Raw genomic sequence first — 20,953 nt, 5'->3', positions numbered from 1 at the left:
ATTCTTTCAATTTTGACAAGGCTATCAGCCCCCCATCCGCAGCCCTTGGATGGGGGGGACAGCCTCGGGCTTCACCCCTGGCCCTTGGGTGGCTGGGGGGGGGACCCCTTGATTGAAGGGGTCCCCACTCCCCCAGGGTACCCCGGCCAGGGGTGACTAGTTGGATATTTAATGCCACGGCCGCAAGGCACTGTATAAAAGTGACCCCCGGCTGTGGCATTATCTGTCCAGCTAGTGGAGCCCGATGCTGGTGTATAAAATACGGGGGACCCCTACTCTTTTTGTCCCCCGTATTTTTTGCACCAGCACCAGGCGCAGAGCCCGGTGCTGGTTTTAAAAATACGGGGAATCCCCTGTCAATTCCCCCCCCCCGCATTTTTAGAACCAGGACCAGCTCGAAGAGCCCGAGGCTGGTTATGCTTTGGAGGGGGGACCCCACGCCATTTTTTTTCTGAATTTTACCATTCCATCTAAAAAAAATATATATATATTATTTTAAAAAATATATAAATAATACTTGTGCCTCCAAAAAAGACAAACCAAGTACCTAATCCCTTCTAATATAAATAGATATGCTATTATCAATAAAAAAAACACAAAAAAAAACATGTTTTAAATTTTTTTTATTAGTTTCACCCACCAAAGTGTGGCGGATTGAAAATGTCGAATTTACTGTCTAAAAGCACTGTTGTTTAATTTCCAAACTTCAATTGAATATACTTTGGTCGAATTGCAGCACTTGTATCATTGCAGAAACGTCGAATTTGACAAAAGTCGAATTTTGAAAGTCCGTTTTTTGGACGGAAAGTACTGAATTGCATTGACGATTTTTTTTTGGGGGCGAAAAAGTCCAGAAATTCGACAATTTCGGGAATTCGACCGCAATTGCATATACCCCATATACTGTACATTGTGATATATTGAATACATATCCTTTTAATAACAAATATATACATCAATGAGCTTTGAAACTCAGATAATGTGTAGGTGTATTGTTTTCTCTTATGGGATGTAGTGTTTTGCGATGTATAGCGCACATTCATAGCACATGGTAATAAGATGTGCAGGCGTCCACAATATATAATAGAGCTGGCATTTTAAATATTTGTTAGAAAATAATTTGACTTGCACATTTGGTACGCGGATCTTCCTCTTTGGGAGGACCTGCTGCAGCAGGGGCGGTTCGCCTATCAAGACTTACCGCGGCTACGTTTGACGGCATGGAGGTTGAACGCCTCATACTAGCTCGAAAGGGCATTCCGAACAAGGTTATTCCTACCCTGAAACTGACTAGGAAAGGGGTAACATCTAAACTTTATCATCGAATTTGGAAAAAATATGTGTCATGGTGTGAGTCCAAGAAATTTCCTGCAGTGGAGTTTCAAGTGGAACAGTTTCTCCTCTTCCTACAAGCCGGTGTGGATATGGGCCTGAGGTTGTGATTTGTGAAGGTCCAGATTTTGGCCCTGTCCATTTTCTTCCTGAAAAAATTGGCTGCCCTCCCTGAGGTTCAGACCTTTTTGAAGGGAGTTCTGCACATCCAACCTCCCTTTGTACCGCCTATGGCGCCTTGGGACCTTAACGATGTGTTGCAGTTCCTCCAATTGGACTGGTTGGAGCCTCTACAGGAGGTTGAGGTCAAATTTCTTACGTGGAAGGCTGTCACGTTGTTGGACTTAGCTTCTGCTAGACGTGTGTCGGAGTTGGGGGCTTTGTCCTGTAAAAGCCCAAACTTGATCTTCCACGAAGATAGAGCTGAACTCCGGACACGTCAGCAGTTTCTTCCGAAGGTTGTGTCGGCATTTCATATCAACCACCCTATTGTGGTGCCAGTGGCTACTGTCTCCTCAATTTCATCAAAGTCCTTGGATGTTGTAAGGGCTCTGAAAATCTATGTGAAGAGGACTGCTCGTCACAGAAAATCGGACTCTCTGTTTGTCCTCTATGATCCCAAGAAAATTGGGTGTCCTGCTTCTAAGCAGACGATCTCAGGCTGTATCAGGTTCACTATCCAGCATGCGTATTCTATGGCAGGATTGACGTGTCCTACGTCTGTCAAAGCCCACTCTACTCGTAAGGTGGGGTCTTCCTGGGTGGCTGCCCGGGGTGTCTCGGCTTTACAACTTTGCCGAGCTGCAACTTGGTCTGGGTCGAACACGTTTGCAAAGTTCTACAAGTTTGATACTTTGGCCTCTGATACTTTGGCCTCTGGGAGCTTTGGTACATCCCCATGGTACTAATGTGGACCCCAGCATCTTCTAGGACATAAGAGAAAATAGGATTTTGGTTACCTACCGGTAAATCCTTTTCTCGTAGTCTGTAGAGGATGCTCCACGCCCGCCAAGCGCTTTGTTTTCCTGCTATCGTTATTTGGTTCAGTACAACTTCGTTTTAGTTGAGTACTGCATTGTTACTTGGTAAGTAATGTTTCAGCGGTTGCTGAGTTTTCAAGCTAAGTTAGCTTGATGTGCCTTGTATGTGTGAGCTGATATGAATCTCGCCACTATCTGTGTTAAATCCTTCTCTCGAAGATGTCCGTCTCCTCGGGCACAGGTTCTAGACTGAGTCTGGTAGGAGGGGCATAGAGGGAGGAGCCAGCCCACACTCTCAAACTCTTAAGTGCAAATGGCTCCTGGTGGACCCGTCTATACCCCATGGTTCTAATGTGGACCCCAGCATCCTCTACAGACTACGAGAAGAGGATTTACCGGTAGGTAACTAAAATCCTATTTTCTGCCTTTATACTAAATAAAAGGCTCAGAATGAAAGACTGGATGCGGTAGTAAAGAATAAAATATAGGTGACAGCACTGGAGCTCCTGCATTTTTGGCATCTTAATCTCCACCTCCTGCAGGCACAATGATGAGGTAAGAAGCGACATGTGAACGTGCTGGAAGTTTTAGATTGAGTGGGCGCATCCTCACTTTTTATATATCCTTTAGGTAAGAACCTGTATAGGACTGGGCAGATATAATTCAAAATAGGTATAGCATAAATGTAAACATTTGTAATAAGATAATAGATTTTTATAATTTTTTAATTATGATTGTATTACTGTTTTTTTTTTTTTTTTTTTTTTTAAATGGTTAGGTGTACCTATTTCTGCTCCTGTCGCTGGTGTTGCAGTTGGATTAGTGACCAAATACAATTCTGTAAAGAACGATGAAATTGAAGATTACTGCATACTTACCGATATATTAGTAAGTATATATTTTCTGTCTGTGTAGCTTGGATAACTGAATATGATTTCATTTTAAGATTGCTGCAAAATATTTTTCAAAATCTGGTCTAGCAGTATAATAGCCAGACACCGGGGCAGCAGCTTAGTGCACCTCCAGCATTACTCGTTGCCTTTTAGTACACCAGTGAATTCAAGAGGTGCCATTAAAAGCCCCAGACCTAAACTGAATGCACTAATTTCGCTATAAAACAGTGGTACGTTTCTGTTGGGGAGATAGATGGGGACCTGGCCGTTCTTTTTTTTTTTTTCTTCTCAGAATGTACCAAACTGATTGGGTCATTCCTAAGTTTGCTGCCATCTTCAAAGAATTTTTTTTATTTTACATCCTAAGGGGCAGATTCAAATGTCCACTAGGGGACACTGACACACCTTCAAGACTGTGGGGTGATGATGGTGGCTTACGGGGAGCTGGCATTTTAAATAATCTAAGAAGTGAAACAGGCTTCTGCCCTTCTATGCCCCATCATCCCCCAGTTTTGAATTTGTGGCGAGGGAGCCGGTCCCTGATGACTAAGCTCCTGCTCAGTTATATTACTTTATTTTTTTTAAAAATGTAATCTTCTTTCTTGGGACTTAGTTTCCTTAGCCTCAGGAACCCTTTGCCACTTATCCAGAGAAGTGGGGTCCGAGTCACACACCAGCAGCAAGCTGCACAGGAGAACAGCGCTTAACCAGAGAAGCACTGTTCCTCCCAACACAGTCGCATTCTGAGGCTCCTGTTTGGTGAGTGAGCCTTCTTGTAGGCACAGCGGCTGGCCTCCATCCCCTCCTCTGCCCAGTCACACTGGACGCGATAGCGGCGGGACTCCCACTGAACTGCTGTGCTGACAGACATAGCGCGGCAGCTATCTCTTCAGCGACAGCGTTGAGGTCTTCCTGCACTGCCACGACAGTACACAACGCGTTGGTGTGGGGGAATATTGCGGCGCCCGCTTCCAGTTTGTCCTCCACTCACCGCTGTGTCTGGTCCGCGACACAGCGCAGCAGCATGGGGGGGAATGAGTGGTTCCTCTGTACATTGTGGAGTGGCCGCGTCCTGCGCAGCGCCGGTATCATGTATGTAGTAGCCATCTCCCTGCACTACCATGCTGACATTACACAGCGTGGCAGTGTCTATCAGCATTAAACACAAACTTAGGGGGACATTTACTAAGCAGTGATAAGAGCGGAGAAGGGAGCCAGTGGAGAAGTTGCCCCATCAACTAATCAGCAGCTCTGTTTAATTTTAGAACATGCAAATCATAGATGTTACTTCAGTGCTGATTGGTTGCCATGGGCACTTCTCCACTGGCTCACTTCTCTGCTCTTAAAACTGCTTAGTAAATGTCCCCCTTAATCTGGAACTGGAGAGATAGTCCAGCACTCCAGTGCAGTAAGGCTAAAGTCTAATTTATAGAGGGTGAAGAGGACATGAGCTTATTGTTTAATTGAGGCACCCACTCAAAATGGTGGGAACCTGGTGAGATGGGTGCCTCTGCATAGGGGATGGGAGCAGAGTTGGCGGGTTTTCAACCTGTCAGTCAAACTCCTTCAGCTGTGCAGCTCATTAATGGCAAGAATTGTTTCTGCAGCGGGATACACTGGTATTTCACAGTGTATAACATCGGGGTGTAGAGTTGGATCTTGATCCGAGGCACCAACAGGCTAAAGTTTTGACTGTTCCCAGGATGCACTGCACCGCCTCCTCTATAGCCTGCCTCCGGGCACTGGAGCTCAGTTTGTAAGTTGGTGCCTGCAGTGCAGGTCACTAACAGAGGGGGCTAAGCTAGGCAGCCCTAATAAGAGCTTTTAAGAAGACTTCAAGGGCCGCAGCACAGGCACTAGATGCTGTGTATGTCATGCTGACATTCTGTGCTGCGTCTCCATCACCTCCCCCAGTGGCGCTGCATACTCCCGCGCCCTGGTTGCCAGGTACTTGCTGCGGAGGCTCTCCGGTCATCAGGCACACATCACCGCTGCTGCTCTCCTGGATCGTGTGGCCGCACTTCAGGGAGGAGGTAAGAGGGTCCCAAAAGTGGGACCCACCGAAATCACGATCCGTTCGCAGTTCCAGGAGACGGACTGCGCCGCCGGGGTGGACACTGTGGCCGTGCAGGGACCCCAATATATCCACCAGGGCAGGGAGCACATGTCGAATTTACTAAAATCCTTTTATGATAGGCTCCATAGTACCTGGTGGTGAAGTCCAGCAGAGAGGATAAGGCGCTGACCTGTAGCCCCTCCCCCAGCTCCAGGCACCATCTACAGCAGGTGTTCTCGGCCTGGAGCTGCATTTCTCTGTCTCCCTCACTCCCTGTCAGCGTTTGGGTGCCATTTCACATAGAGATGAGCGGGTTCGGTTTCTCTGAATCCGAACCCGCACGAACTTCATGTTTTTTTTCACGGGTCCGAGCGACTCGGATCTTCCCGCCTTGCTCGGTTAACCCGAGCGCGCCCGAACGTCATCATGATGCTGTCGGATTCTCGCGAGACTCGGATTCTATATAAGGAGCCGCGCGTCGCCGCCATTTTCACACGTGCATTGAGATTGATAGGGAGAGGACGTGGCTGGCGTCCTCTCCATTTAGATTAGGAGAGAGAGAGAGAGATTGACCTGAGGCTGATACTGTAGAAGAGAGTGCAGAGTTTAGTGACTGACCACAGTGACCACCAGCAGTGCAGTTGTTTTATTTAATATATCCGTTCTCTGCCTGAAAAAAACGGTACACACAGTGACTCAGTCACATACCATATCTGTGTGCACTGCTCAGCCCAGTGTGCTGCATGCCTGCATCATCTATGTATATATTATATATCTGACTGTGCTCAGCTCACACAGCTTATAATTGTGGGGGAGACTGGGGAGCACTGCAGTGCCAGTTATAGGTTATAGCAGGAGCCAGGAGTACAAGACAGTCACATACCATATCTGTGTGCACTGCTCAGCCCAGTGTGCTGCATCATCTATGTATATATTATATATCTGACTGTGCTCAGCTCACACAGCTTATAATTGTGGGGGAGACTGGGGAGCACTGCAGTGCCAGTTATAGGTTATAGCAGGAGCCAGGAGTACATATTATATTAAAATTAAACAGTGCACACTTTTGCTGCAGGAGTGCCACTGCCAGTGTGACTGACCAGTGACCTGACCACACTGACCACCAGTATAGTTAGTAGTATACTATATTGTGATTGCCTGAAAAAGTTAAACACTCGTCGTGTGACTTCACTTGTGTGGTGTTTTTTTTTTTATTCTATAAAAAACTCATTCTGCTGACAGACAGTGTCCAGCAGGTCCGTCATTATATAATATATATACCTGTCCGGCTGCAGTAGTGATATATATATATTTTTTATATCATTATTTATCATCCAGTCGCAGCAGACACAGTACGGTAGTTCACGGCTGTAGCTACCTCTGTGTCGGCACTCGGCAGTCCATCCATAATTGTATACCACCTACCCGTGGTTTTTTTTTCTTTCTTCTTTATACATACATACTACTACATCTCTTTATCAACCAGTCTATATTAGCAGCAGACACAGTACAGTACGGTAGTTCACGGCTGTGGCTACCTCTGTGTCGGCACTCGGCAGTCCGTCCATAATTGTATACCACCTAACCGTGGTTTTTTTTTTCTTTCTTCTTTATACATACATACTACGACATCTCTTTATCAACCAGTCTATATTAGCAGCAGACACAGTACAGTACGGTAGTTCACGGCTGTGGCTACCTCTGTGTCGGCACTCGGCAGTCCGTCCATAATTGTATACCACCTAACCGTGGTTTTTTTTTCTTTCTTCTTCATACATACATACTACGACATCTCTTTATCAACCAGTCTATATTAGCAGCAGACACAGTACAGTACGGTAGTTCACGGCTGTGGCTACCTCTGTGTCGGCACTCGGCAGTCCGTCCATAATTGTATACCACCTACCCGTGGTTTTTTTTTCTTTCTTCTTTATACATACATACTACTACATCTCTTTATCAACCAGTCTATATTAGCAGCAGACACAGTACAGTACGGTAGTTCACGGCTGTGGCTACCTCTGTGTCGGCACTCGGCAGTTCGTCCATAATTGTATACCACCTACCCGTGGTTTTTTTTTCTTTCTTCTTCATACATACATACTACGACATCTCTTTATCAACCAGTCTATATTAGCAGCAGACACAGTACAGTACGGTAGTTCACGGCTGTGGCTACCTCTGTGTCGGCACTCGGCAGTCCGTCCATAATTGTATACCACCTAACCGTGGTTTTTTTTTCTTTCTTCTTTATACATACATACTACGACATCTCTTTATCAACCAGTCTATATTAGCAGCAGACACAGTACAGTACGGTAGTTCACGGCTGTGGCTACCTCTGTGTCGGCACTCGGCAGTCCGTCCATAATTGTATACCACCTAACCGTGGTTTTTTTTTCTTTCTTCTTCATACATACATACTACGACATCTCTTTATCAACCAGTCTATATTAGCAGCAGACACAGTACAGTACGGTAGTTCACGGCTGTGGCTACCTCTGTGTCGGCACTCGGCAGTCCGTCCATAATTGTATACCACCTACCCGTGGTTTTTTTTTCTTTCTTCTTTATACATACATACTACTACATCTCTTTATCAACCAGTCTATATTAGCAGCAGACACAGTACAGTACGGTAGTTCACGGCTGTGGCTACCTCTGTGTCGGCACTCGGCAGTCCGTCCATAATTGTATACCACCTACCCGTGGTTTTTTTTTCTTTCTTCTTCATACATACATACTACGACATCTCTTTATCAACCAGTCTATATTAGCAGCAGACACAGTACAGTACGGTAGTTCACGGCTGTGGCTACCTCTGTGTCGGCACTCGGCAGTCCGTCCATAATTGTATACTAGTATCCATCCATCTCCATTGTTTACCTGAGGTGCCTTTTAGTTGTGCCTATTAAAATATGGAGAACAAAAATGTTGAGGTTCCAAAATTAGGGAAAGATCAAGATCCACTTCCACCTCGTGCTGAAGCTGCTGCCACTAGTCATGGCCGAGACGATGAAATGCCAGCAACGTCGTCTGCCAAGGCCGATGCCCAATGTCATAGTACAGAGCATGTCAAATCCAAAACACCAAATATCAGTAAAAAAAGGACTCCAAAACCTAAAATAAAATTGTCGGAGGAGAAGCGTAAACTTGCCAATATGCCATTTACCACACGGAGTGGCAAGGAACGGCTGAGGCCCTGGCCTATGTTCATGGCTAGTGGTTCAGCTTTACATGAGGATGGAGGCACTCAGCCTCTCGCTAGAAAAATGAAAAGACTCAAGCTGGCAAAAGCAGTAGCACCGCAAAGAACTGTGCGTTCTTCGAAATCCCAAATCCACAAGGAGAGTCCAATTGTGTCGGTTGCGATGCCTGACCTTCCCAACACTGGACGTGAAGAGCATGCGCCTTCCACCATTTGCACGCCCCCTGCAAGTGCTGGAAGGAGCACCCGCAGTCCAGTTCCTGATAGTCAGATTGAAGATGTCAGTGTTGAAGTACACCAGGATGAGGAGGATATGGGTGTTGCTGGCGCTGGGGAGGAAATTGACCAGGAGGATTCTGATGGTGAGGTGGTTTGTTTAAGTCAGGCACCCGGGGAGACACCTGTTGTCCGTGGGAGGAATATGGCCGTTGACATGCCTGGTGAAAATACCAAAAAAATCAGCTCTTCGGTGTGGAACTATTTCAACAGAAATGCGGACAACAGGTGTCAAGCCGTGTGTTCCCTTTGTCAAGCTGTAATAAGTAGGGGTAAGGACGTTAACCACCTCGGAACATCCTCCCTTATACGTCACCTGCAGCGCATTCATAATAAGTCAGTGACAAGTTCAAAAACTTTGGGTGACAGCGGAAGCAGTCCACTGACCAGTAAATCCCTTCCTCTTGTAACCAAGCTCACGCAAACCACCCCACCAACTCCCTCAGTGTCAATTTCCTCCTTCCCCAGGAATGCCAATAGTCCTGCAGGCAATGTCACTGGCAATTCTGACGAGTCCTCTCCTGCCTGGGATTCCTCCGATGCATCCTTGCGTGTAACGCCTACTGCTGCTGGCGCTGCTGTTGTTGCTGCTGGGAGTCGATGGTCATCCCAGAGGGGAAGTCGTAAGACCACTTTTACTACTTCCACCAAGCAATTGACTGTCCAACAGTCCTTTGCGAGGAAGATGAAATATCACAGCAGTCATCCTACTGCAAAGCGGATAACTGAGGCCTTGGCATCCTGGGTGGTGAGAACCGTGGTTCCGGTATCCATCATTACTGCAGAGCCAACTAGAGACTTGTTGGAGGTACTGTGTCCCCGGTACCAAATACCATCTAGGTTCCATTTCTCTAGGCAGGCGATACCGAAAATTTACACAGACCTCAGAAAAAGAGTCACAAGTGTCCTAAAAAATGCAGCTGTACCCAATGTCCACTTAACCACGGACATGTGGACAAGTGGAGCAGGGCAGGGTCAGGACTATATGACTGTGACAGCCCACTGGGTAGATGTATGGACTCCCGCCGCAAGAACAGCAGCGGCGGCACCAGTAGCAGCATCTCGCAAACGCCAACTCTTTCCTAGGCAGGCTACGCTTTGTATCACCGGTTTCCAGAATACGCACACAGCTGAAAACCTCTTACGGCAACTGAGGAAGATCATCGCGGAATGGCTTACCCCAATTGGACTCTCCTGTGGATTTGTGGCATCGGACAACGCCAGCAATATTGTGTGTGCATTAAATATGGGCAAATTCCAGCACGTCCCATGTTTTGCACATACCTTGAATTTGGTGGTGCAGAATTATTTAAAAAACGACAGGGGCGTGCAAGAGATGCTGTCGGTGGCCAGAAAAATTGCGGGACACTTTCGGCGTACAGGCACCACGTACAGAAGACTGGAGCACCACCAAAAACTACTGAACCTGCCCTGCCATCATCTGAAGCAAGAAGTGGTAACGAGGTGGAATTCAACCCTCTATATGCTTCAGAGGTTGGAGGAGCAGCAAAAGGCCATTCAAGCCTATACAATTGAGCACGATATAGGAGGTGGAATGCACCTGTCTCAAGCGCAGTGGAGAATGATTTCAACGTTGTGCAAGGTTCTGATGCCCTTTGAACTTGCCACACGTGAAGTCAGTTCAGACACTGCCAGCCTGAGTCAGGTCATTCCCCTCATCAGGCTTTTGCAGAAGAAGCTGGAGACATTGAAGGAGGAGCTAACACGGAGCGATTCCGCTAGGCATGTGGGACTTGTGGATGGAGCCCTTAATTCGCTTAACAAGGATTCACGGGTGGTCAATCTGTTGAAATCAGAGCACTACATTTTGGCCACCGTGCTCGATCCTAGATTTAAAGCCTACCTTGGATCTCTCTTTCCGGCAGACACAAGTCTGCTGGGGTTGAAAGACCTGCTGGTGAGAAAATTGTCAAGTCAAGCGGAACGCGACCTGTCAACATCTCCTCCTTCACATTCTCCCGCAACTGGGGGTGCGAGGAAAAGGCTCAGAATTCCGAGCCCACCCGCTGGCGGTGATGCAGGGCAGTCTGGAGCGACTGCTGATGCTGACATCTGGTCCGGACTGAAGGACCTGACAACGATTACGGACGATGATAATAATAATGTCGTCTACTGTCACTGCATATGATTCTCTCACCATTGAAAGAATGGTGGAGGATTATATGAGTGACCGCATCCAAGTAGGCACGTCACACAGTCCATACTTATACTGGCAGGAAAAAGAGGCAATTTGGAGGCCATTGCACAAACTGGCTTTATTCTACCTAAGTTGCCCTCCCACAAGTGTGTACTCCGAAAGAGTGTTTAGTGCCGCCGCTCACCTTGTCAGCAATCGGCGTACGAGGTTACATCCAGAAAATGTGGAGAAGATGATGTTCATTAAAATGAATTATAATCAATTCCTCCGCGGAGACATTGACCAGCAGCAATTGCCTCCACAAAGTACACAGGGAGCTGAGATGGTGGATTCCAGTGGGGACGAATTGATAATCTGTGAGGAGGGGGATGTACACGGTGATATATCGGAGGGTGATGATGAGGTGGACATCTTGCCTCTGTAGAGCCAGTTTGTGCAAGGAGAGATTAATTGCTTCTTTTTTGGGGGGGGTCCAAACCAACCCGTCATATCAGTCACAGTCGTGTGGCAGACCCTGTCACTGAAATGATGGGTTGGTTAAAGTGTGCATGTCCTGTTTTGTTTATACAACATAAGGGTGGGTGGGAGGGCCCAAGGACAATTCCATCTTGCACCTCTTTTTTCTTTTATTTTTCTTTGCGTCATGTGCTGTTTGGGGAGGGTTTTTTGGAAGGGACATCCTGCGTGACACTGCAGTGCCACTCCTAAATGGGCCCGGTGTTTGTGTCGGCCACTAGGGTCGCTAATCTTACTCACACAGTCAGCTACCTCATTGCGCCTCTTTTTTTCTTTGCGTCATGTGCTGATTGGGGAGGGTTTTTTGGAAGGGACATCCTGCGTGACACTGCAGTGCCACTCCTAAATGGGCCCGGTGTTTGTGTCGGCCACTAGGGTCGCTAATCTTACTCACACAGTCAGCTACCTCATTGCGCCTCTTTTTTTCTTTGCGTCATGTGCTGATTGGGGAGGGTTTTTTGGAAGGGACATCCTGCGTGACACTGCAGTGCCACTCCTAAATGGGCCCGGTGTTTGTGTCGGCCACTAGGGTCGCTAATCTTACTCACACAGTCAGCTACCTCATTGCGCCTTTTTTTTTCTTTGCGTCATGTGCTGATTGGGGAGGGTTTTTTGGAAGGGACATCCTGCGTGACACTGCAGTGCCACTCCTAAATGGGCCCGGTGTTTGTGTCGGCCACTAGGGTCGCTTATCTTACTCACACAGTCAGCTACCTCATTGCGCCTCTTTTTTTCTTTGCGTCATGTGCTGATTGGGGAGGGTTTTTTGGAAGGGACATCCTGCGTGACACTGCAGTGCCACTCCTAAATGGGCCAGGTGTTTGTGTCGGCCACTAGTGTCGCTTAGCTTAGTCATCCAGCGACCTTGGTGCAAATTTTAGGACTAAAAATAATATTGTGAGGTGTGAGGTATTCAGAATAGACTGAAAATGAGTGGAAATTATGGTTTTTGAGGTTAATAATAATATGGGATCAAAATGACCCCCAAATTCTATGATTTAAGCTGTTTTTTAGTGTTTTTTTAAAAAAACACCCGAATACAAAACACACCCGAATCCGACAAAAAAAATTCGGTGAGGTTTTGCCAAAACGCGGTCGAACCCAAAACACGGCCACGGAACCGAACCCAAAACACAAAACCCGAAAAATTTCAGGCGCTCATCTCTAATTTCACAGAGCTACGCTGATCCTGGGACTGCTGGGCACTGTCTCCTCTGTAAAGCCGCCTGCCTCACCAGCGCTGTGCATTTACAGGACACTTAAGTATTCTACATGTCGTTTAGACAGCATTAGTTAAGAACAAGTATACTACTATATGAATATTTAGTACAAGTATTCTGTGATATACATGCAGTGTTTACTGTGCATTGTTATATCTGTATACATACATTTCTATGTGTAGTATTACTAGTCCAGTGCAGTTTTATTTTTTAGATGTAATACTTTCTGCATTTTACCTGTTACTGTGTGTGCCTATAGCTGCTGTGTGGATTCTATTCTGTGTATCACACATATTGGTGTCACTATATTCTGTGGCCTCGGGGGTCAAAGTGCGTCAGGGTCTCATATACCATATAGTGTTCCACGGGATATACTGTTTTGTATTTTTCACTGTGTGTTTCAGTCACCTCATACCACTTAAATCCTCTGTTTGTGCTCTGCAACTGCGGTCACATATTTTAGGGGGTTTTCTTCAGGTATTGTGTTTGTCTGTCTATATTGTACTGATACACCCTAAGGCTACATTCCCAATAATGTCTGCTACAAAGGGCAGGAAATCCGCAGACGCTGCTGCATCATGCAGTGCTGGCGCCACGGATTTACCCGAGGAAATGATTTCTGCTGAGGGTTCAGGTACTGGGTGTTCTGCACCCCCTAGTCAGCCCGCAGCACCTGTGGCAGATCCACCTTGGGCTGCATTTTCAAATATGCTGACTACGCTTATAACAAGACTTATGTCCCCTGTGGGACCTCCTGTGCCATTACAGCACATATTGTCATATTGTCCCTGTACTTAATCCACCATGGGCAGATACTCTGTCAACCCAGTTACAGCAATTAAATCAGTCCTTGGTTAAACAAAAACCTAACCCTCGCCCTACTGGGACCAAAGGGTCATCTAAGCGGGCCATTTCTTCCTCACAATCTACTAATATTTTGGATGATTCTTCCGATTTGGATGGGGAATATACTGGTCCATCAGATGCTGATACTGCTGCTTCTGATGAAGATTCTACAACACAGGTTGATGTTCCTGACCTAGTAGAGGCCATCAAGCTGATTCTTCAGATTGATGATGAGATTGACCCTCCTGATACGTCTAAGAAATATGATAACTTTAAACATCAGAAGGTTACTAAATTAGTCTTACCACATTCTGACCATTTAATTGACATACGTCAGGAATCCTGGTCTTCTCCAGGAAATACATTTTCCCTGTCTAAAAAGATGCTAGCTTGTTGTCCTATCTCTGCGGAGTTGAGTAACAAGTGGGAAACCCTGCCACCAGTGGACTCGCATGTAGCCCGTCTTGTGGTGTCATCTACTCTGCCTGTCACCACCGTCACCTCTTTGAAGGAACCAACAGATAAGCGTGTGGAGGGTTGCTTGAAGTCTATTTACACTCTTACAGGTGCTGTACACATGTAGACCACTATGGCAGCCTCTTGGGCTGCAAAAGGCATTGAAGCATGGGTTCAAGCAGTTGAGGAAGAGCTACCTCTGAATTTTTTCTGACACTGCCAGACAATATCTGTCCTATCATCACAGCATCCCACTATATTCAGGAGGCGGCCTCTGATGCAGGGGTTATGGCGGCCAAGGCATCTACTTTGTCTATCCTGGCTCACCGGATTCTGTGGTTACAGTCCTGGTCAGTGGACCTTGACTCTAAGAAGACCTGGAGGTACTCCCTTTTAAGGGAGATATACTATTTGGAGATGATCTGAACAAGATTGTGACCAACTTGGCGTCAGCCAAGACTGCGTTTCTCCCAAGTACTAATCCTTTGGTTCCGGAGGCTAAGAGTACTACTACTACTCGTTCCTTTCAACCTCCAGGTAAAGCAAAGGGTCAGGCGTACCCGAGACAGGCTCGCACTTCTGAGTCCTCTAAGCCCAAACCTAAACGTTCTTGGGCCGCCCGTCAGCCTGCTTCCAAACCAGACAAGGCTGCTGCATGACAGGGCGGGCCTCCCCCTGGGGGACCCCAGGGTGGGTGGCCGACTTCTGCAGTTCGCCCAGGTATGGTTAAAGACCACTTCGGACGCCTGGGTGCAGGAAGTGGTCTCTCTAGGTTAAGCAATCTCTTTCAAGAGACGTTCCCCTTGCCAATTTTGCTCAACGGTTATCCCTTCGGATCCGTTAAAAGCACAAACTCTACATTTGGTTGTCCAATCCCTCCCGGATACAGGAGTGATAGTGCCGGTGCCTCTGTCTCAGAGAGGCAGGGGATACTATTTTGACACTGTTCCTAGTTCCGAAGTCTCCTGGCCTATACTCATATCTTTGAACAAATTTGTGAGGGTGTCCAAATTCTGTATGGAAACTCTGCACTCTATTGTACTTGCTTTGAAACCCAAGGACTATATGGTATCCCTGGTAATACAGGATGCCTACCTACACATACCTATTGCCATGTCGCATCAGCAATATCTACGGTTTGCTATTGGCAACCTTCATTATCAGTTCCAAGCCTTAACTTTCGGACTGACCACGGCTCCTCAGATCTTCACCAAGACCATGACGGCCCTTCTCCGCCGTCAGGGTATCAGGATCCTTCCGTATCTGGATGACTTGTTGATCCTGGCGAACTACCCAGAGGTCTGCCAACATCATCTGGAACTTCAGCAAAAAATTTTTACTATTCCTGACGTTCATACATAACTCAGGGAGTACTACGGATTCAGCCTCCCTATATCTCTCCTGTGGCTCCATGGGATCTGTCTGTTGTTCTTAATGCCCTTCAAGAGTCTCCGCTTGAACCTCTTGAGTCTGTGGACCTTAAATACCTTACGCTTAAGGTAATTTTTCTGTTGGATATTACCTCTGCTAGGAGGGTGTCAGACTTAGACGCTTTGTCCTGTCGTCCACCCTTTCTGATTTTTCACCGTGACCAGGCACTTCTTAGAACTCGCCCTGGTTATCTAGCTAAGGTGGTGTCATCTTTCCATCTTAACCAAAAGATTGTGGTTCCGGCCTTTATCACTCCTGGTTTGTCCTCCAAAGAGTGGTCTTTGGATGTGGTACGGGCTCTCCGTATATATGTAGAAAGAACTGCCTCTATCAGGAGATCAGATTCTCTTTTTGTACTTTTTGGTTTTCACAAATGTGGCTGGCCTGCGAATAAGCAGATCTTGGCTAGATTGATTAGAATGGTGATTGCACAAACTTATGCGCAGGCTGGACTCCAAACTCCTGCTGCTATCAAGGCCCATTCTAATCAGTCTGTTGGACCTTCTTGGGCGGCCTGCCGTGGCGCGTCCGCTGAACAATTGTGCAAGGCGGCTGCGTAGTCCTTAGTGAACATGTTCATCAGCTTCTATGCCTTTGATACTTCTGCCTCCCAGGATGCTTCCTTTGGACGCCGGGTTCTTGTGCTTGCTACAGTGCGTCCCCTCCCATGAGGAACTGCTTTAGGACATCCCCGATGTTTTTCCCTGTACAATACCAGTGTACCCCATGCAGAAAAGGAGATTTATGGTAAGACTTACTATTGTTAAATCTCTTTCTCCGAGGTACACTGGATTTCACAGGGCACCCACCCTGACTCACTTAGCTTCTTTAGGTTTGTATGGCATTAGCTGCTAGTCCCTTCTCCTGTCGTGAGATTGTGGGTCTATATGACTAACCTCTACCGTCTCTCTTAACTGCTACTGCATTGGACTGGTTAACAAAACAGATACAGTGCCCGGAGACGGGGTCCAGTGCCCGGAGACGGGGCTATAGAGAAGACAGTAAAGTGTATCCTGGGAACAGTCAAAGCTTTAGCCTGTTGGTGCCTCGGATCAAGATCCAACTCTACACCCCAATGTTATTCCCTGTGGAAAACAGTGTACCGCGCAGAAAGAGATTTAACAATGATAAGTCTTACCATAAATCTCCTTTTCTTTCTCCTCAGGAATCTGCACTGTAGAGTAAAGACAGGTGCACATTGACAGAGACTGCCAGAAATTTAAAAGCCTGCACAAACTACAGGCTGGTTGCTGAGGGGATTTAGAATAGGGGATTCAGTCGAATACCTCCCTCTATCCTTCTGACTTTCCTCCCTCTCTCTCTCTCTCTCTCTCTCTCTCTCTCTCTCTATATATATATATATATATATATATATATATATAAATTGAGAGTGCTGGTTGAAAATTGTGTGTGTCTCTACAATGGCAGGCAAGGGACCAGCGAATTAGGCGTCACAAAAATTGTTGGTCTGTGCGAAGTGTAACAAAGAGCTTGCACGGACGATTCCTCCGTGTGAGGCATTTGGAGGTTACGTTAGTTAACCCGTCCCAAGACGCTAATTTTCCCCCTTGGGCAGTAGCGCTAACAGGAACAATCTCACAATTACATACTGAGGTGGCTGCTTTACGGAAGACTTGTGAGACAGTTAGGGAGATTCCTCAAAGTGATGTACCTTCTATTGCTACAGAACCACCTTGGGTGTCAGGCTTAGCCAGGTCGGTAGAGGGTCTCACAAAATGCTTGGACTCATCCAGTAAACAGCCGCAGACAGTGTCCAAGGCTAAGAATCTACAGTGTCCTTAATTCTTCAGTCCGATGAATCCGGAGAAGAACTTCTCTCTCATGACGAAGCTGAGGAGTACAATCGTGAATTGGGCGAAATTACAGATGCAGATGACAAAGTTCTGTCAGAACCTTCTCATGGGGTTGAACCTCTTATTTTAGTCGCCAGATACTGCATTATTTGGTAGAAAACACCGTTCTTTAGTCACGTATCCTTTTTCAAAGAAGCTGGATGATCAGCTGACGGAGGCTTGGAAAAACCCGGACAAGCGATTTCAGATGCTCAAAAGATTCCTTAGTATTTATCCGTTTCCATTGGCTATGACGGATAAATTGGAGAAGCCACCTCGAGTGGACTCCTCACTTTCCAGGTTGTCAAAGAAAACGGCATTACCTGTTCCGGGAGCAACTTCTTTGAAAGACCCTTCTGATTGGAAGTTGGACACCATGTTGAAGTCCATCTATTCAGCCGCTGGGTTTTCATTTAGACCAACCTTGGTTAGTTCCTGGGTGAACAAAGAAGTGGAGCATTGGGCCACTGAGTTGATTAAAGCTTTACAAGAGGGTGTTCTGTTAGAAGACGTAGTTATCCTAGCGGAACACATTAAAGAATCAGCTATATACTTAGGAGAAGCGGCTAGAGATATCGGACAAGTTAACGCGAGGATCTCAGCAGCTACTATTGCAGCCAGAAGAGCCCTTTGGCTGAGGTCATGTCAAGCAGACACAGAGTCAAAAGGAGCGGCAGAGGCACTTATGTTTACAGGTGACATTCTTTTTGGAAAAGAACTAGACACATTAATTCTACAAGCTACGGGTGGTAAATCTACCTTATTCCACCACCGCCAAAACGCTCTTATACTGGAATCTCCTTTACGATCCTTTCGTTCCATTCAACCTTTCAGAGGACACAGACGTGCTGCATCCTTGTAAGGTAGAGGTCGCGGCAAGCAACCAGTCGCTGCTCGTCGTCAAGACCCAAAGCCTACAGAAAAGACTGTGGCATGTCTGTCTCCCTTCCCACCACGGCCCAGGTACGGTGGGAGCGCGGCTTCGAAATTTTCATGATGCCTGGTTCAAAATATTCAACAATGCGTGGATTCGCAACATCATTTAGCCCTTCTTCAGGGCACTGGTCTCCACAAGAATCGCTGTTGCCAATAAATGTGTTGGAACTGAGAGCGATCTACAATGCGCTGGTACAAGCCGCCCACATTCTTCGATCCAAGGCGGTAAAAGTTCAATCGGACAACGCGAATGCTGTAGCGTACGTAAACAAGCAAGGCAGAACACACAGTCGCCAGGCAATGCGAGAGGTGTCACGTATTCTCCAGTGGGCAGAATGCAACGCAGTAATTCTCTCTACGGTATTCATTCCAGGAGTGGACAATTTAGAAGCAGAGTACCTCAGCCATCCGGCTCTACATCCGGGAGAATGGGCACTTCACCCGGAGGTGTTCAACGATCTGATACAACGCTGGGGGTTTCCAGATGTGGATCTCATGGCATCCCATCTCAATCATCAGCTTCCAAGATACATCTCCAGAACCCGGGATCCTCACGCGGACGCTGTGTACGCTTTGGCCGTACAACCTAGTTTACGTGTTTCCTCCATTTTCTCTATTGGCTCGAATTCTCAAGAGAATCAAACAGGAGTCAATCATTGTGTTCCTGGTTGCACCAGATTGGCCTCGGAGGGCTTGGTCTGAACCTGTGCTTTCTTCTAGCAGACTATCCTTGACCTCTTCCTCTGCTTCCGGATCTACTCCAACAAGGGCCTTTTGTACATCCAGATTTACCACGGCTACATTTAACGGGATGGCTATTGAGGCAGATATCCTGAAAAGAAAAGGAATTCCAGAATGTGTGATCCCCACAATGTTGCGGGCATGAAAAATGGTTATGGCAGCCCATTACCATCACATCTGACGATCCTGTATAGCTTGGTGTGATCGAAGAGGATTTCCATCGGGTTCTTTTCGTCTCTCACGGTTCTTAGTGTTTCTAGGATTCCTGAAGGTTCAGGTATCTGCTTTATCTATTTTTTTTTTTTTTTTCCAGAAACGCCTAGCACTCCTGGCAGATGTGCAAACCTTTCTACAAGGGGTTCTATGGGTACAACTTCCATTTGTTCCACTTACAGCTCCTAGGGATTTAAAACTGGTGCTGGAATTTCTACAGTCAACCTGTTTTGAACCTTTTGAAGAAGCTGACCTTCGATATCTTGGAAGACTGCTTTTCTACTAGCCATAGCTTCAGCCTGGAGGGTTTCTGAATTAAGTTCCTTGTCTTGCAGACCCCCCTTTTTTATTTTTCATCCTGATCGTGTGGAGTTGAGAACACGTGCTTCTTTCCTTCCCAAGGTCGTGTCGACTTTTCACATCAGTCAGCCTATTGTGGTTCCATCTTTTGCAGGACGATTCTGGGGCTCCTTCTTCTCTGGATGTAGTGAGAACCTTGAAGATTTACGTAGAGCGGACTGCGCCTTTCAGGAAGTCTAATGCTTTATTCGTGCTTTATGATGTCCCCCGTCGCAGGTGTCCTGCTACTAAGCAGACCCTGGCCCGCTGGATTAAGTTGACTGTTCGTCAGGCCTATCTCCACCAGTCTAGGTGACCGCCAATATCCATTGCTACTCACTCGACGAGTTGGGTCATCGTGGGTCGCTAGTAGGGGGGCTACTATGTCTTAACTCTGTCGTGCAGCCACTTGGTCCAGTATTCATACATTTGCTAAATTCTACAAGTTTGATACTTTTGCGGCTTCATCTTCACGGTTTGGCCGTCTTGTTTTGCAAGGTCCTCAGCGATCTCCTGCCCATGGGGAAACTTTGGGACGTCCCCACAGTCTTGAAGTTGTGCCAGTGTCCCCTAGTGGCTGACAGAAAATGGAGGATTTTGGTACTTACCGATAAATTCCTTTTTCGGAAGCCATAGGGGACACTGGCCACCCGCCCCTCGCTGTTCTCTTGCCTTCCTTCTTGTTCTGTTGTGTTTAATTGTTATGTGCTCTCTTCCCTCATATAGTTTCTGTTCTCTTGTTCCCGTCTCCTCTCGGCTAATTCATAACTGAGGGATGATGGGGGATAGACGGGGAGGAGCCTGTTTCACTTCTTAGATTATTTAAAGTGCCAGCTCCCTGTAAACCACCATCATCACCCACAGTCTTGAAGTTGTGCCAATATCCCATATGGCTTCCGAAAAAGAGATTTTTCAGTAAGTACCAAAATCCTCCTTTTAGTCCTGTTCCTGTCAGTGACATGTCATATTGTAATGTTCATAGTAAATGTAAACTCTGATAAGTTTGAGAGTATTTGTAAAGGTCTCTGTGCACGTGATCTGAAATATTTAATTTTTTTAATTCCTTTGTTACTAAATCTCAGGGCATTGAAGATTACATGGGTGATATGGATTTTAAAATGGCTGGTACCAGCAAAGGAATAACTGCTTTGCAGGTACTGTAAACTTAAACATCTCGAGATTTCTTTAACATTTTATTGCAGAGCATTTAAAGAAATCCTATTCTCTCTCAATTTTTAGGCAGATATTAAAATCCCAGGGTTGCCACTAAAAGTTGTTATGGAAGCTATCCAGCAGGGGAGTGGTAAGTATTGCTGTGTGTGTGCTTGGAAATGTAAGCAGCATTTTTGGTCTGCTATAACGTTTTAAATAACTTAGCACCAAATATTACAAATCAAGTTTGCCACATACTTACCTCTGGTACAGGTAAGAGTAATCTTCATAAAACCGTGAGAAAGCTCTTCACAGGTATTCTTTACTGTTTAACCCATGGTCCAGTG

At 46.4% G+C, this 20,953-nt stretch overlaps 1 protein-coding gene across 2 annotated transcripts in view; it reads left to right on the top strand.

The window, feature by feature from the left end:
- PNPT1 (polyribonucleotide nucleotidyltransferase 1) overlaps nt 1-20,953 on the top strand; it is a 311,784-nt gene that overhangs the window by 257,803 nt on the left and 33,028 nt on the right. For both annotated transcript variants that reach the window (XM_063918199.1, XM_063918198.1), the window contains exons 19-21: nt 3,091-3,200; nt 20,537-20,608; nt 20,694-20,757. In XM_063918199.1, coding sequence (XP_063774269.1) covers nt 3,091-3,200; nt 20,537-20,608; nt 20,694-20,757 — 246 coding nt within the window. The remainder of the gene's footprint in view (nt 1-3,090; nt 3,201-20,536; nt 20,609-20,693; nt 20,758-20,953) is intronic.

The sequence above is a fragment of the Pseudophryne corroboree genome, chromosome 4 (assembly GCF_028390025.1).
Source record: "Pseudophryne corroboree isolate aPseCor3 chromosome 4, aPseCor3.hap2, whole genome shotgun sequence".
Taxonomy (NCBI): Eukaryota; Metazoa; Chordata; class Amphibia; order Anura; family Myobatrachidae; genus Pseudophryne; species Pseudophryne corroboree.
The sequence above is the reverse complement of the archived record's forward strand: the minus strand, read 5'-3'. Positions and strand labels throughout refer to the sequence as shown.